Source organism: Pempheris klunzingeri, unplaced genomic scaffold (assembly GCF_042242105.1).
Source record: "Pempheris klunzingeri isolate RE-2024b unplaced genomic scaffold, fPemKlu1.hap1 Scaffold_52, whole genome shotgun sequence".
In the NCBI taxonomy this organism is placed as follows: Eukaryota; Metazoa; Chordata; class Actinopteri; order Acropomatiformes; family Pempheridae; genus Pempheris; species Pempheris klunzingeri.
In genome coordinates this window covers 201,284-217,970 of record NW_027254956.1, presented here as the reverse complement: position 1 = coordinate 217,970, position 16,687 = coordinate 201,284, and the positions used below count along the sequence as shown (strand labels likewise).

Sequence of the window (16,687 nt, the reverse complement as noted above, 5' to 3'; positions counted from 1 at the left end):
AGTAATTTTGGCCTTTTTTCACATTCAAAATGGTAAGATTGCCATGAAGATTAACATGGTCCATGTTGATGACAAATATAAAATTCACTGCAGCTCACACAAATGCACATTTATTCTGGAGAAACAACGTGTGATATTTAAAGGTGAGAAGACATCTATGAGTGGGTGTAGAGTTTGTAGCCAAAACAGAGAGAATGTTTGCAAAGTTGCACAGGATGCCTAGTACTTCAGAAATCAGCTTCTTAATGTCCTTGATTTCAAGTAAAATATGAATCTGTTGATTTTAAATGAAAACATTTGAATGGTTTGGCTGCTGACAGTCACAACTCTAAGAAGTCTAACAGAAAACTGACGACCTTAATTGCAGTCCATTCATGATTGATCCTTAAATTCACTCACTGAAATGCCTTAAAACATGGACAAAATAAATTAGCACTAATCTGTGAAAATATCAATCGAATGTGCAATCTATTCGCAAGTTCTTTTTGCAGATTGCAGTTGACTCGAAACACCGAAGTCATCACTAACTCATCTGCTTCTCTTTATATCTCCTTTGCGATCAGCACAGAATTAATAAAACAAATCAAAAACATTCTGGTTTTCACCTGGATTTAACTCGTTAGTGTCGTACATGTCCCAATAATTCTGACCCTTCACTCCTACACAGTTGACTGTTTGAAATTATGATGATGACGACGATGATGATATAAAGCCCAGCTTATCGATGCTGCACTCTTCAGAACCAGGGGCAGATCAAGGCCCCCTCTACCTGTTGAATCCCAGTTTCTTCTGGAAGGCCGCCCCGTCTCCCTTGGTGGCCTGCTGTGGGATGGATGGAAGTTCACTGTTAGATATAAGGGAACTCTCCTGTTGATTTCACAAAGTTAAAACTTAAACGTTCTCTCGTACCTTGTTGGTTTCTTTGTGTTTTTCTCGGCTGACTATCTCCTCTATGATCTCACCTTCTCCTCTCACCAATCTGGAAGAAAACAGACATTTTTTTTTTTTTTTTAAAAAGGCATAAAAACCTGAGCTGCAGAAATTATTACAGGAACACATCATCAATACATTTCCTACAGTAGAGTTTAGTATCAAATCCCTGTGCAACAAAAAAAACACTGTCAGTGCACAAAACACAGGAGATGAAGAAGTAAATGCTCAACTCATGGACCTAACATGCAATGTATAGGCTACATTATAACATATCTGAATTATGGTGTATTCGCTCTTGTGTTTGATCACCCTGTGAACCTGAACAGGTAAACTGTTCCTGTTGTGGGCCGTAAACCAGTAGAACGTGCTTGGTAGCTCTGGTTTACCTGGTGCGTCCTGTTTCTGGGTCGACCACCCTGCGTATCACACTCTGTCTGGCCTCGTACTCCTCTTTGGTGAGGGGCCTCTTAGTGGAGAGCCGGGCCTTCTGCTCGTCTGTCATCACTGCAGAGGAAAACAGGGCACGAGCAATAAATATGACTTGTAAAGAACTCAGGAGTGGGTGAAAACAGACACGACTGTCTGGTCATTTCACTTACAAATAGTTGCTCAATCAACTTTCCAGAAAAATGACTAAATGATGATAAAAGTCTGAATGTTGATATCGTGTTAATTCCATGTAATAAAACAGAGGATTTCATCAGTATTGCCCAACGAAGCTGTAAAAAGTTTGGTGTTTTTGCCTCATGAGAGATTCTGATCCTCCTCCATAATTTTAACAACCAGATGGTGATAATGAAATAAGTGATAATATGGGTCCACTGGCCAGACCTACTCATCTATTATTAAAGTTAAATTAATGTCATGTCCCACCAGGACCGAGCTCCACGGCCCCTTCATCACTCTGCCACACCTCCAGGTAAGATGGAGGTTTCTCTGCTGGAGGTCCGGGCAACACCACCTCCGCTTTCTTCTTCTTCTCTTTCTTTTTCTTCAGCTTCTCTTTCTTGTTCTTCTTCCTCTCCTTCTTCTTCTGTTTCTTCAGCTTCACGTCCTTCTTCTTTGCCCTCTTTTTCTTGGCTTTGCTTTTCCTCCTCTTTTTCTTTTCATCGCTCGAGGACGAAGACGACGAGGAAGAGGAAGAGCTGGACGAGGAGGAAGACGAAGAAGAGGAGCTTCTTCTTCGCTTCTTTCTTTGTGTTTTCACATCTGGAGGAGAAGAAGTTGTTTGTTTGTTTTAAAGACATTCGTTGTTGTCAAAGCTTGGATCAGTCTGTTTTTTTTTATTATACTCATAGTCCAAACCTTGACTCTTGTGTGATCCTTTCTTTGCCGATCTGCTGCGATTCCTGCTGCTGGATGAGGACGACGACGATGATGAAGAAGAAGAAGAGGATCTTCTCCGTTTCTTCCTCTTCTCGTGTTTTTTCTCTCGGCCAGCTCTGTCAGGTGATCTGCTGCGATCCATCAGAGTCAACTAAACCTACCTGGTTCAAGCTCATGTAAACAAAACCGACTGTAAATATCTGTGCCAGGAGCTGGCAGAAGGGCGTCCGTCTAAAATCTGCTTCCGTCGGCATCGGGCGAACACATTACTATGGTTCCTAGTTCCTACTTATGTTTTGAGGAGCGACTTTGTACTTCCACCACGTTTCAATGCCAAATATTGTACTTTTTACTCCACTGCATTAATTTTAAGGCTTTAACTGGTTACTTTGCGGAGTCAAATTAGTCATGATGTATAATTATAGCTTTATGGTGAAATTCATAAGCTATTTATCCATATTATTTATTTAATATATGAGGTGACATGTCGGGGAATGTTCTGTTAAAAATGAAGAAATAAAAAGTTAAAAAAGAAATTCACAGGCTACCTGGCAGCATAAACTACACCTTTACCAGATTCAAGGGATATACATATTAATGCATCAATTAGAATTCAGTTCCTATTTTTAATAACGTGATATATAAAATACATTATACTGAAATATGTCATTCTGCATGATGAATATTCTACCTTTTGCACTTAAGTGTATCATTGTGGTGCTTTTGGATTCAGGACTTTAGTAGTTAGTATTTCTAGACTGTAGTATTGTTATTTTTATTCAAGAAAAAGATCTAAATGCTTCTTCCACCAATGTTAACTACTTTTTTTAAAGAGGAGAAACAAGTACTCAGAGCCGAGACTTAATAAAAATTTAAATACAGCAGTCTTAAATGTACTCTGTTATGGGTAATAGCTGTGTAAATGTAAAGATAAAAGTACAGAAATATTATCAGAAAAGTGTACTTTAACTACGAAAAGTAAAGATACAGTGCAGAATGGCCTCTTTTAGAGTGTTATATCATTGGATTATTATGCAATAACATGCAGGCAACATGTTAATGCTAGAGCTAATTGTAAATACTTTGTGCTGAGTCGTCATAAGATGATTAAAGGAATACAAAATAGAAATATATGTACTTCATTTTTCTGTATATTTTTTGTGAGTTTTTTCTTGAGAAATATTGGATACAGCCCTCCAAGCCCATTAGAAATACTTATTCCACACAAACAATGTTTCTGTCTCTGAGGGAGAATCTGCACGTTTGTGAGTGAAGGGTCAATGCCTGCCCACCAAAACATTCAGTAATCCATTCATTCAGTAATGTTGGACCACTGTGTTGCCTCAATGTCAGTTAAAAGTGGGTCAGTGAGTTAAAGGAATGAAGTGATATGAACTGCGGGGAATCTGTTTCTGATATGGGTATAAAGAGAGGATTATTGGTGTAGAATAAACCAACTGATATGAAGGAAAGCAGGGGGTGAGAGAAGTGAGACCTTAGTAAAAAATAATGATCACTGTTCTACCATGTAAAGGAAGTGTGCAAGAAAACATAAATGTGAGAAGACATTTGTAATATTTATTTCAAAGTTTTTACAAAGGCAATTGTGAATCTTTAAAGCTTGTATATTGATAAACATTACTTGTTCCTGATGATGTTAGCCCTTATCACTCTTGGTACATAAGGTTAAACTAACTGAAAGAAACACAGACAGGCCTCAATTGCTTACCTGCATTGAGTTAAATACTGTGACCTGTCTCGGTTCATGTTTAAATATCATCTCACTGTAGCAATAAATTAAAATCTTTCAAGATTCCTTAAAACTCCCAATGAAAACCACAGAAATACATTGCAAATGATAAATACTGAAAACCCTGTTACTTAAAATACGCCGATGCATGTGTGAATGTAACAGTCTAAACATGGCTGGAAGTTAGGAGAGGTGAAAGATGTCAGCAGGAAGAAAGCTGTAAAGCGATCATCTTTCCAATCTGTGTGCAAGGGGGAGCTCCTCAGGTTGCTCCAAGTCAAAAATCGGGGGGGTTGTGGGTTGGAGGGACTGGAATGTGTCACTGTTGCTGGGATTCTCTCTGCGCCATTAGGACGCAGCCGCCATGCGGACCCTCTCTGGGGGATACAGCAGAATGTTCTTGGCTGCTTTGATAGTGTTCTTCATAAGCATCGCCACAGTCATGGGTCCCACACCTCCAGGCACAGGGGTGATGAAGCCCGCCTTCTGTTTCACACCTTAATCAAGACGGAAAAGACAGAAAAGGTGTGACGTTACAGACACCGCGGACGTCTACACAGAAATACGATCATAATCACAGTCCAGCTCTACCTTCAAAATCCACATCTCCAACCAGTCTGCTCTTTCCAGTCACTGGGTCCTGCACTCTGTTTATTCCAACGTCAATCACCGCCGCTCCCTCCTTAATCATGTCGGCAGTAATGAGGTTTGGAATCCCTGATCGTTCAGTAAACAAAAAACACACAGATGACTATAAGACGAGAGAAAAAAGTCAATCCACTCAAAAAAGATGAGATTTAAAACAGTCCCCTCGGTGTCAAATGCGGGCAAACAAAGAGCGGAACAAACCTGCAGCAGCCACAATGATATCAGCGATTTGAGTGTGTTGACGTAGTTGCTCCTTTGGAGTGTAACGGTGAGAAATGGTGACCGTGGCATCACCTGCAACACAAATACCATTAAATTATGATGGAACACATTTAAGTGCTCTTTAAAAACACACAGATTAACCCACATGCATAATAACCAACCTCCGGGCCTCTCGTGACGGCCGTCTGTATGCAGTAACATAGCGACGGGCATGCCCACATTCTTAGAGCGTCCTGCAACCACCACATTCTTCCCAATAGTAGGAATACCTGGAGGACGAGATACCCAAGTTTAGATAGTTTGTTCAGCAGCGTATCAACCCTGAGAGGAAGTAAGTGGTCACTTCTGTTACCTGTGCGTTTAATAATTTCCCAGACTCCCCAGGGAGTAGCGGGAAGCATGCTGGACTGATCCAGGCACATGCGACCCACATTAACCACGTGGAAGCCGTCCACGTCCTTGGCGGGGGAAACCGCGTTACAGATTGCGCGCTCATCAATGTGGTCTGTCAGAAACAACATGACAAGTAGACTTAAAGTAGAAGTTCACAAATGCTGCTCATTTAAGCCTATATGATGTCTATTATGACATGACACCATGTTGTTACTCAACAGGTGCAGGATTTTCTATACTCCTAGCCAGTCTTTCTGCTCCACTGCTCTGGTTTCTCTGTACCTGGCAAAGGCAGCTGGACCAGCAGGCCGTCCACACGATGGTCTGTGTTGAGTTTGTAGATCAGGTCCAATAACTCCTCTTCACTGATGTCTGAATGCTTGAGAATGGTCTCACTGGAGATTCCTGTAGGAGGTTGAAGAAACAAAACAACTAAAAAACACAGGCAAGCAATTGTTGTTGTTTTTTTTTTTTTTATAATTGCATTTAAACGTACGTATGAGGACAGTAGGAGTTTTATCTTACCGACATCAGCTGCAGCTCGTGTCTTATTCAGGACGTAGGAGTGACTGGCCGGGTTGTCTCCTACCAGAACCACGCTCAGATGAGGCCTCCTGTGACCGGCCAAAAGCCATTTCTCCACATCAGCCCGGGCCTCCTCCCGAATCTGCCGTGCTAGTTTCCTTCCTGAGATGACCACCGCCTCCTGTCTGAGAGTTGGCATGCAAAAAACACTGTCAAGAGGACAGACGATACCTTAAACTTTAAGAAGCTGTGATTCTGCTGATACTGATACAGAATTGAGGGGTGCATTTGTTATGCTCATTCTTTCAATCACTATTAATTATTTTTTTTTATTAATTACTTATGTACAGAGCTCAGGTTTGGTTGAAAAGGTCTTATTTGGTATGATCACTAGTCACGGAAAAGCAAGTACACAAAACAAACTAAGAAAACTAAGCTAATCGTCTCTGATTCGTTCAACTTGACTTTTTTAATCATCTTTACAGTACTGATCAAAAGCCACTCATCTACTCTCCCTCTGATTACCACTGAGCAGGACTTGTGACACCAGAAACCTGTAATCAATCTCAACCATCTATCTGGACAAGCACCAATTCTAAAATTAGACACAGCACGTCCTCACCTGACTGAGCCACATGATTTATAAGCACTTGCACCATATGTAGTGCTGGAAAAATTGGTAGAAGAGCAGGTTTTTACCAGCATCTAATCACGATCAGAGGTACCTGATGGCTTAGACTGACTGACTGAATAACTATACAAACTGGGCTGACCTGTCTTGCCCCTTTGTTCAGAAGTTTCAAAAGAGCCAAGACGGTTATCCATTATATAACAGCAAACACAGAGCTGTAACTAATAACCGCAGAGTAATGAGCCATCGCCAGTGATGTAACCACCCTTTTATTTCCCCTAAACTAATTAAACCTCGCAGAAAAGTGTCAGATCTTTAGGTAAAATGGGGTGAGAACATGGGGCCAGTGTACCAGGTCCCAGAGAAAATGGGTCGAGATTGCAGGGCAGCAAACAGCTCTCTAACCTCATACGTGTTTAAATATAAAAGGAGTGAGGAGAAAGTCTCTTTTCAAATGTCTCCTTTCTTCTTTTGCTCTTGTTGTGTTCTATCTATTTTATTCTTCTGTACATGTTACTTGCTTTTAACATGAGTCACTGAGTTTATGTGTAAAGAAATTAAATATAATGCTTAAACTTTGTATCTATGCTGTGGCATATGGTAATAACTCATGCCTAACATTAGATGACATGTTTTAAATTATCCATCTTGTGCCTCTGCTGCAGATCATGTGCAGGGGCCGCACGAGGTTTGGGTTTTTAAGGCGTGTGTGCAAAATTAGTTTATTACACACATCTCTGTCATGCTGCACTCAGCACGTTTCCAATAAGTACCTGCACGGGTGCTTTGTGCTGGCATGTCCTCGCAGAGACTTTACCATCCATTATTTTGTGATATGTTAAAAGATCACAAGTCATCCAGGCAGGGTGGGAAATGAGCACCAACTACCAGCCAAATGCTGCAAAAATAAGAAAGTGACTGAATCATTATTTACCATTAAGTGGCTGCTGAATGTGAACATTTATCCATCAGTGGCTGCTGGTGGTTCACATTTTAAAAGTGTGATTTCTCACCCTGCATCCTGGACTTCATGCATATGCATAAGTGTTCCCTGTGTGCAGACCACAGGCTGTATGAGGTGCAGACCAGCACCTCGGTCTCCAGCTGAGACCTGGCTCCTCAAGCCACAGGGTGCAAGCATTCACACCGATTTCATCAGCCAGCCTGCCGGTGCAATGTTACCGGCGTACCGCTGGGGGCGCACCGAAATGTGACCAACTGCGGACATTTAGTTCAACACAATCAAACAAACCCCCACAACGAAACACACGACCTCACCCATGCACACACCACACTACACAGGACGCTTAAAGAAACAGCCAGTGGCGTTATGTGAAGTGTGAGCTTGTCTTTGTGTTTTGGAAAGAACACACATGTCGTAAAAGTGGCAGCCAAATGTACCCAAAAGACACCAGCTCTCACAGCCGATGGTCGCACTCACCTCGGGGCGGACGTGTGTAGTTTACAGACTTGATGCTGGGAGTGTTGGCACAGTTTCCTGAGAGTCCTGATCGCTGCCATGCTGATCCGGCTGAGAGGAGAAGAGACACCACGGCAGATTACGAAACACACACACACACATACACACACACACCAGCAGCAGCAGCAGCTGGGCTGACAGAGTGATGTCTGTGGAGGAGGGAGAGGCGCACCGAGGCTTTAAAGCCCTCCCTCTGCACGCACGGGCCTGCGTCACTGCTATCTGCTGCCTGCCACTGCGCTGCTGCACAGATAGTAACACTGCTCATCTATCTAGTGCCACAGTAAACTTATTGTGCAGGCAGAATCTCTCAGTCATGTTATTAAGGTTAATGATTGTATTGTTATTATTACTAATGATACATTAACAAGCAGCATTCAGCTGGTCGAGGTGGAGTTGAATGTAGTTTAGTGTACTTTATAACAATGCATGGGATTTTATGTGTTTTAACCTATTTACAAAGTAGCTCAAATGAATAAAAGTGGAGTAAAAAGTGCCAAATGTCTCTCTGAGTACAAATATTGGTATCAATGAAATACTGAAGTAAAGCTATAGGTAAACAGAGTCAGTGAGCTTAGATACTTTCCATCATGGATGCATGAGCTTGTGAGGTGTCCCAGGGCAAAAACCTGCTTTAGGGCACCCAGCCTTCACTGTGAATACACCCTACTGCCACCGAATTACAACCATGCACACACACCAGAGTATACACACTCTCAGGTTTCTGGTAATTTAATTAAAAACAACTTTACTTAGGAATATGTGCTACACTGGCACTAGCGCACTCTCCAGAGATCTGGAAATCCACCCAAACTATCCATCTTTGGAGTGTATGAATGGCCCCTGCGTTTTGCCTTCAATGCACTTACATGAAAAACATTTTTGTAGCAAATTTACCTTTTAACTAAAATGATTTTTAACTTGATAAAGAGTGTCTGTGGTGTTAAACCTGAGCGCAGAGCGGTAGTTCCTCCGTGCCGCCGGCAGGGGGCGACAGTCTGCCCGCCGGGCGGCCACAGAGACCCGATAGAGGAAGAGCCACTGTGGGTGCAGTTCATGTTAGCCTAAACGCTGCTGTTAGCGGCCACCGCGCACAAGTGGCTCCTAGTGCCTACTTTTAAAGCAATTTTCTGTGTACTAACCCGGAGTTAGGAGTTGTAATCGAGGCTCTCCGACGACTGCTGCGCCAAGATGAGCTTCCTGTTGTGAGTAAAGTTGTCGCTCGCTCGTTAAAGTTACAGTCGCAGCTTGTGGTTAACGTTAGCTAGTTAACGGGACACTTTTACGAAGATCACCAAAGGGAAGCAACAGCGTTTAAAATACGACACGGTTACAGAAAACAAGCCACTTTACCCGCTGTGTAGTCCTAATACGTTCAGATTAAACTTAAACTGCCTTTCTTATGTAACTGAACGTCAGCCTTCCTCGTCGACACATTATCTGTGACCTGTGTTTATTTTTAGCTTCACAGCACTCGCCAGCTATAACTTTTTTTTTTTAACTATTAACATTCCTACTTGGCTTGTCTGGTGCCAACTAGCATCACTTATTCACTAATTCAGACAAGACTGGACACGTTAATGTTAGTCTGTGTCCACATCTTTGCCGTCTCAGCCTCGTTGGGAGGTCTCTTAACGTCGAGCACTGTGGTTAATTAGCTGCTCCGGTGTTTAAGTGACACCGACACTGTCACACTTCCTGTCTGAGGCTCCGAGTGGGTCAGCACCATAACCTTATTTACATGACAGCCATGCCTCTGCCACGCTGTTAACCAGCCATGACAAATGTGGCACCTTAAAGCCTTCATGCGGGTGCTGATCACACTCAGCAGACAGGAAGATAACATAAGATATTCCCTTAATAGACCTACACGACGGGGAACTTTATAATGAGGAAGGATCCTCATGTGTGAAGGCCGAAGAGGAGCATCTACTCCCACACAAATCTGTTCTGCTTGTGCACAGGCGGTTGCTTATCTCCATGTTTGTGTTTGCAGTGGCAGTCGCTCATCCAAGACCTTCAAGCCCAAGAAGAACATCCCAGAGGGCTCCCACCAGTATGAGCTGCTGAAACACGCCGAGGCAACACTGGGCAGCGGGAACTTGAGACAGGCGGTCATGCTGCCTGAAGGAGAGGATCTCAATGAGTGGATTGCTGTCAACAGTGAGTGGATGGACACAGTCGGCCTGTTTAGAGAGCACAAACGACCACTTTAGATTACTGAATATAAATGATCCTTGTTCTGAGGCTCCATATAAGTGAGTAACACACACGGTCAAACTAGTATGTTATTGGTGACAGTAACATGCAGGGTTATTTGAAACAAAAACTAAAGGACAAGTACAAAACTGTGATCATATATGAATGTATTCAATGTATATAATTCTACAAGGGGCCATAGAGATGTACAGACACTGAGAGAAAAACAACTCGACACCCTACCGAGCATACTCATTCATGACTGTAGATGATGCTTACTAAAAAAGTAGGTCACACACTGTCTAGGTTGTGTACCAGACAAAAGAGCAGATAAAACCACTGCAGGAATGGGAAAAGTGACACTATCTAGTTTATTATTGTTACGAGCATGAACATTACTTCACCACAGAAAGTAATTCACCCTTTCTTTCAGCGGTGGATTTCTTCAACCAGATCAACATGCTGTATGGCACCATCACAGAGTTCTGCACTGAGACCAGCTGCTCTGTGATGTCTGCTGGACCAAGGTACCTGACTACCGTTTTATACATGCAGCTTCTTTTTTAATACGTGACTTCTAATTGGCCTTTTTCATAAAACACCATGCCATGTCCCATTAGGAAGAGCAAAGGTGTAAATATTAAAATGAACAGTGGGTAAATTACATTTTGCTGGTTTCAGTATTGCTGAACATTTACAAATATTGGAGCTATTAAATAAAAGAAAAAAAAAAAAAACTATCTAAGCCAAATGTAAATGTAAGACATGAGATAATTGTAGTATGGACTTTATCTTACCTTTGACTTTTCAGTTAAAGGGTTTACTTAAGTCTTGTGAAGTTAGAAGATAGTTGGGAGGGAGACGACTACTTTAAAATGTATCTAGAAAGACAGCGACCCTGTGATGTAGGGTTAGGGTTATTTCATGTAATTTGGCAAACATTTAGGGAAACATTTTGGGTGATGTATTCGTTTACGTAATTTTAGGAAGCAAGGAACTTCACGAGTTTTCTCAGACACAAGATGTGTCACACAAAGCTATGAAGAAAATTACACAACATGAAAAACAAGATTTGGGTCTGTACAGCACAGTGATACAGGGCTTCATAACACACCCACAGTTATATGATTTTATAAAATGTTTGTCATGAAAGACACCTTCCCTCTCTGCTAGAGGCAGTTCAGCCTTACTTTACAAAAGGAGAGACTCTGGATTTAACAATGATTGGCTATGAGAGACACTCCTTTCAGTGTTCTAGCCATGATGAACATTTTACACTGCATCAATTTTTAATTATGAAGGAATGGAGGTAATTATGCTCCCACATGTAATATGCTACCAAGTGGTGAAAGATAGAAAAATAACTTCTAGTAGATAAATACATAAAATACATCAGCCTTGTGAATGTAATTGACTCAACAGGTTTTTTTTTTTGCCATAATCCCCTTCGTCATATAATTTAGTTAATGAAACATTTTGTCCAGAATTGGGAAATGATGTGTCGTGTGTAAAAGAACCCATCGACTGATTCAGGTTTTAAATGGTTGAGACCGTTTAAGTCAATTAAATTGAAATATGTCATCTGAATGTCACATGAGGAAAACAGGAATTAAACTTTGCATGTGGGTCCTGTAGAAACTGTTTAGTTAAAATCTAGATTTGGCACTTCCTCTATCCTCTCTCCTGCCAAGACTGTCTGTGTTCAGTCTGTAATCAGGAGGAAGAGACTGCAGTGCACTTCCTGTTGACATCAAGAATATAACAGTAGATACTTTTGCATTTCCCCCTCCTGCTCCTTTTTTTTTTGCTTATCAACTACCAGATGATGCTTTCATGTCTTGACAGGAAGGCAGAATAAGTGCACGTTAGATGCAGTGCTTTCATGTTCATGTCTCACACGTAGGTCTGCTGTAACTAATGAAAGTCCGTAATACGAGAGGTGCCAATGTGTTTTGTTTTCTCTGTAGATATGAGTACCACTGGGCTGACGGCACCAACATTAAGAAGCCTATCAAATGCTCCGCGCCCAAGTACATTGACTACTTGATGACCTGGGTGCAGGATCAGCTGGATGATGAGACACTTTTTCCGTCCAAGATTGGTGAGTTGATAAATAAAGAATTTTCTTTTTCAGCAGTTTTACAAACCAACTTTCAGTTAAAGGCTTTCGTGATGACTTAAGTTGCCGTTTCACCCTTTTGTAGAAGTGTATTATCTTACAGAGGTGAATACTAACATGCTATAACATGCTGGCCAGGAAGAGAGAAACCAACACCAAACAGGCTGTAGTCACATTGTCGTCCACCAGACACAGCAACTGCATACATCCTGTTTATTCAATTTTGCCATTGTCTTTCTGCAGGCAAAGTCGTCAGTTCTCTTAAGAATTAACATTGTTAGCTTTCTTTGCTTCTTTCCTTCCCCCGTTCAACAGTGTAGACTCTCTTAGGTTTGTCATTTGATGTAAATGTGTTCTTCTTTAGAGAACATACAAATGGGGAGACTTTGTGTAAAATCCGCATTCGGCTCATCGAGAAAAAAGACCTGACAGCAAAGATATTGCCACAGGTTCTTGGGCTGCACTCAGAGCAGGTAGTAGCAGCGGTGGTAGGACATTGATATGTTTGTCATTGCTTTGTCTTTTCTCAGGCAAATTCGATTTGAAATGAAACAATGATTATGTGATTAATGAGCTGATCACGGCTGTTTGAAGGTCACATAGCCCTTCTATATTTAGAACAATGCAGTGATCCCAAGCATTGTGATAGTGCTGGCTGTCTGAGTCCGTCACCTGACCTCAGTCCTACTGTTAATGTGTCTCACATGCTGAGGAGCAGACTGAAGCTGAAAGCCAAAAAACAAACTAGATTTGAAAATGACTGCAGTCAGTGGGTCATAAGACTTCAGAGAGAGATTGACTCCAAAATATATTCAGCAAAATGCAACTTTTTTCATGACTGGTTTATATTAACTCGTCAAAATTTACTTGGTCCCCTAAAATTAGTGGGCAGTGCATAAAAAGATTACATTCCTACACTTACCATTTTATGTGAATGTTACACTTTCATATCTCTTTGTTTCCTTTCAAACCCAACCACATTGTGTCACTGTCCTGATGTCTGACTGCACTGTACCGCTACTCTGTAAGCCGTGTAAATTTTGATTTGTAATTTTGTGTGTGTAACTTTTATTAGACAAACTAAAAGTACAACATGCTCATAAACTCTGATGTAGGCTGAAACACACTCACACATGTTTCTCCTTTAACGTCAACATTTTCCACCAACTTCTGTCCCACAGGAGTTCCCTTTCCGAAGAACTTCATGTCTGTGGCAAAAACCATCCTGAAGCGTCTGTTCAGGGTTTATGCTCACATCTACCACCAACATTTTGACTCTGTGATGCAGCTGCAGGAGGAGGCCCACCTCAACACCTCCTTCAAGCACTTCATTTTCTTTGTTCAGGTGAGATTATCCTGCTACAATGTGAGGTTTATTCACAGCTGTGGATCTAAAGATCTACACTAATATTCTGCTCTGCCAGTTTTGCATGTTGTTGTCAGGTTTGAAAAAGGCTCCCGAGTCATTTTTCCATAAAAGTTATTAGCAACTTTATGTTGGATGTGTGTATGATTTACAAACCAGTCAAATTAGGACGAGGGACGAAGCTGTAAATGCCACACCTTAATTAACTTTGAAGCAGCAGGCAGAAACCCTTTGCAAGCTACACTACTTTAGTTACACTGACTCAATGTTGCTCCAAAACTGAAAGATCTGCTCTGTCTGTGCTAAGAACAAGATAACAAGACATTTTAACAGGATGTGCCAGTAAATAATCTCTTGTTTCATAAATTGCACACAGTGCCCTGCGATACCTAGTCTCGTCTATGCCAGATGCCAATGATTATGCAAGAACTGCTCAAGATCTGCAACAGTCCTGACATGTTTGAACTGTGGATCTTTTGGCATGGCGGTTAAAAAGCCATTACTTGGGCAGACAGATGAACCCTGAGTTTTTTCAGATTTCAGACTGTGATAAAGGATTTCATCCTAAGTGCCTAGTTACACTAATATACTGTCAGTTAACTACATTGAGTGTTAGCTACTGCAGCTTCTGTCCTATTTTAGCCTCTCTGACATGAAATGTTTTTTCTTATAGGAGTTCAACCTTATCGACAGACGAGAGCTCGCTCCCCTGCAAGACTTGATCGAGAAGCTTGGATCCAAGGACAGATAGACATTTCCTCAGACATATCGCTTTTTTAACAGTTTCTTTCTCTTCCCTTTGTCCCTCTCTGTGACCTCTGCTACCTCTACGACTTCTAGTCTCAACTCTTAAAAATCTGTGCCTTTCCATTTCATGAATGTTTGTACTGTAATTTTCTGTTTTTCCCTTCTGTTTTATGCTGTCTTTGAGCCTTTTTTTTCCTCCATTTTGCCACTCTAGATCATATAAGATAGTGTAGTCTAGTAAAAATATTTTTTCACTGGACTGTGGTTAAATACTCTGTAAGAGCAACCTACTGAATTTTATATCGGACCAAGGACATTTGGAAGTTAAAGTGAAAACCAGCTTTCTTTTCTTCAGAAGTGGGCGTATAGTGTTTTTGATAAAGTTGATTGTCTGAACACCTTTTTAGTTCTTGATAGGAAATTAGCTTTTTGTTAACTTTTAGTCATTTTAATTACAGTGACTGACCAAATATCACATTCTTAGCCCATTTTAATTGTCTGTCATTAGTGCACAGTGGAGAGTAACAGGAAAGATGGCAAGAAAACTAGTGACATGAAAAAGGCCTTGGGTAGACTTGGCACCTGTGGACAGTATTTTCAGTCCCACATGAAGGCAGGAACAAAAATGTTCCAGTAAATAGTATATACAGTAGCTTTCTGCCACAGACCAATTGTGTATCTGATATCTCACGTATGCGAAAATGCTTCCAATTGCTCTTTGGCACAACTACACGTGAAGCCAGGTGTTGATAGATGATGTCTTTGTTCTTACCCCACAAAAAAACACCACCATCGACTGCATTGTAGCTATTTCAATTTGGTCTTGCATTATTGTGTTTTGCACATTTTTATGCTGTTTTCATAATCAAAATAGTAAAATGTGAGACGAGGTGCTTACAGTTATACCTTTAACCTGCTCGATAGTTATTATTAAGGGCCACTTAGCCACAAAGCTTTTATAATCATGACCCCATAGAGGTGATGTACTGTAGAAATCATGCTAGCAGCAAAATTAGTCTAATGTGAATTTTTAGTTCTACTGTCATTTTAGTTCATTTCTGTGGTGCAGATAAATTGTGGAGCCCTGCATATTTGATCTTTCAAAGCTGGTACTTTCTTTTCTTACTAAATATCCCTCCCCCCTCAATTTGAAAATGGAGTAATAACTATGGCACATGTGCATAAGGATGACCTGTGACCTGTGATGTATGTAGTTTTTCCACAGATGTCTTTATTAGTGTTTGGTGCATAGACCATGGTATTTTCCAGTGCTTGACTCTGGCTACAACAGCAGGGCTGTTTGTACTGCCATCCTTCTACAAACTAATGCAGCTAATATTCTTCATGAATGTTTTACTTGGCCAACTTTGAGTAAGGGAACTGGTCCATAACCACCTTCCTGTTGGACCTAAATTCATATCAGACAATCACGTAATCGATTAAGAGCTGTTGATACATTAATGCGTCACCAGTAACTAAGCAGTGTGGCTGGGTGCAGTAGAGTGTTCATGTTTAATTCACTTTAACTGCGATTTATCCACTTAGGCCCTAAAGTTGCTTGGGGGAAAAAAAAATCATCTATTGGCATATCAATATTTTGCAAGACTGAGTCATTTTAAACATTTTATTTGAATTTATAAAACGTCCTTTCTTTCAATCCAGTGACATTTTATGGGAAATGTGTTGCTTTTTCTCACTATTTTGTTTTAAAAGTTTGGCATAGAGTTACATTTCATATTACAATGTAAAATAAATTTTTGATTTTACCTTTACAAATGAGGATCAAGGGCTTTGGAATTAATCAAGTTTTATACTTTTACAATAATGGTCCAATCATTGGGGGGTCATTTTGACTGGGAGGTCTGAACATTTGCTGTAAATAAGATCAGTGTTTTATCTGAACAAAACTGTGCCTTACAAAAAATGAAAATGTCTGATATGACAGTATTGGTTAGATCAAAAACTCAATAAACTCTGAAAGGACAATGTTGTGTCGATTTTCATTATGTGTAGCTTGATATGTGAAAAACTGCAAGAGCACTGATGCTTAACCCATCTCAGATGATGCAGGGTACCATAAATAACTCCAGTTATCGCCACAAAAATAAGTAAAGTAGATGATATTTGCATTTTTGGTTTCAAGCTGGTTTATTAATGTGAATTAGAATGAATCTCCTCACCCAGCTATGTCACATATAGATTATAGATCATGTCTGCTCGTCTGTTTGTAATGATGAAATATTGCTTCAGCTGGTTTTGATCGGTGGCCACTCTGTTATATCATCTTGTTATAAACATATTAAAATATAAATACCATATCAAAACTTAATACATGATAAAGGTGAACT

At 40.7% G+C, this 16,687-nt stretch overlaps 3 protein-coding genes across 3 annotated transcripts; 1 reads left to right on the top strand and 2 right to left on the bottom strand.

Moving 5' to 3' along the window:
• Window positions 1–114: 114 nt before the first annotated feature.
• LOC139224773 (ADP-ribosylation factor-like protein 6-interacting protein 4) lies at window positions 115–2,483 on the bottom strand. The gene is made up of 5 exons (XM_070856088.1): window positions 2,239–2,483; window positions 1,807–2,142; window positions 1,320–1,437; window positions 910–979; window positions 115–822 (listed from the first exon to the last, which is right to left on the bottom strand). The coding sequence occupies exons 1-5, from the start codon at window positions 2,399–2,401 to the stop codon at window positions 766–768; spliced, it is 744 nt and encodes a 247-aa protein (XP_070712189.1). The 5' UTR covers window positions 2,402–2,483; the 3' UTR covers window positions 115–765.
• A 1,334-nt stretch (window positions 2,484–3,817) lies between these two features.
• On the bottom strand, window positions 3,818–8,067 carry LOC139224759 (bifunctional methylenetetrahydrofolate dehydrogenase/cyclohydrolase, mitochondrial-like). Its single transcript, XM_070856073.1, has 8 exons — window positions 7,870–8,067; window positions 5,798–5,982; window positions 5,555–5,677; window positions 5,232–5,384; window positions 5,041–5,148; window positions 4,859–4,951; window positions 4,601–4,726; window positions 3,818–4,506 (listed from the first exon to the last, which is right to left on the bottom strand). Exons 1-8 carry the CDS (start codon window positions 7,947–7,949, stop codon window positions 4,358–4,360), a joined length of 1,017 nt encoding a protein of 338 aa, XP_070712174.1. The 5' UTR covers window positions 7,950–8,067; the 3' UTR covers window positions 3,818–4,357.
• Window positions 8,068–8,951: 884 nt separating this feature from the next.
• On the top strand, window positions 8,952–16,318 carry LOC139224766 (MOB kinase activator 1A). Its single transcript, XM_070856079.1, has 6 exons — window positions 8,952–9,113; window positions 9,905–10,071; window positions 10,541–10,634; window positions 12,075–12,208; window positions 13,408–13,571; window positions 14,266–16,318. The coding sequence occupies exons 1-6, from the start codon at window positions 9,100–9,102 to the stop codon at window positions 14,341–14,343; spliced, it is 651 nt and encodes a 216-aa protein (XP_070712180.1). The 5' UTR covers window positions 8,952–9,099; the 3' UTR covers window positions 14,344–16,318.
• Window positions 16,319–16,687: the final 369 nt, after the last annotated feature.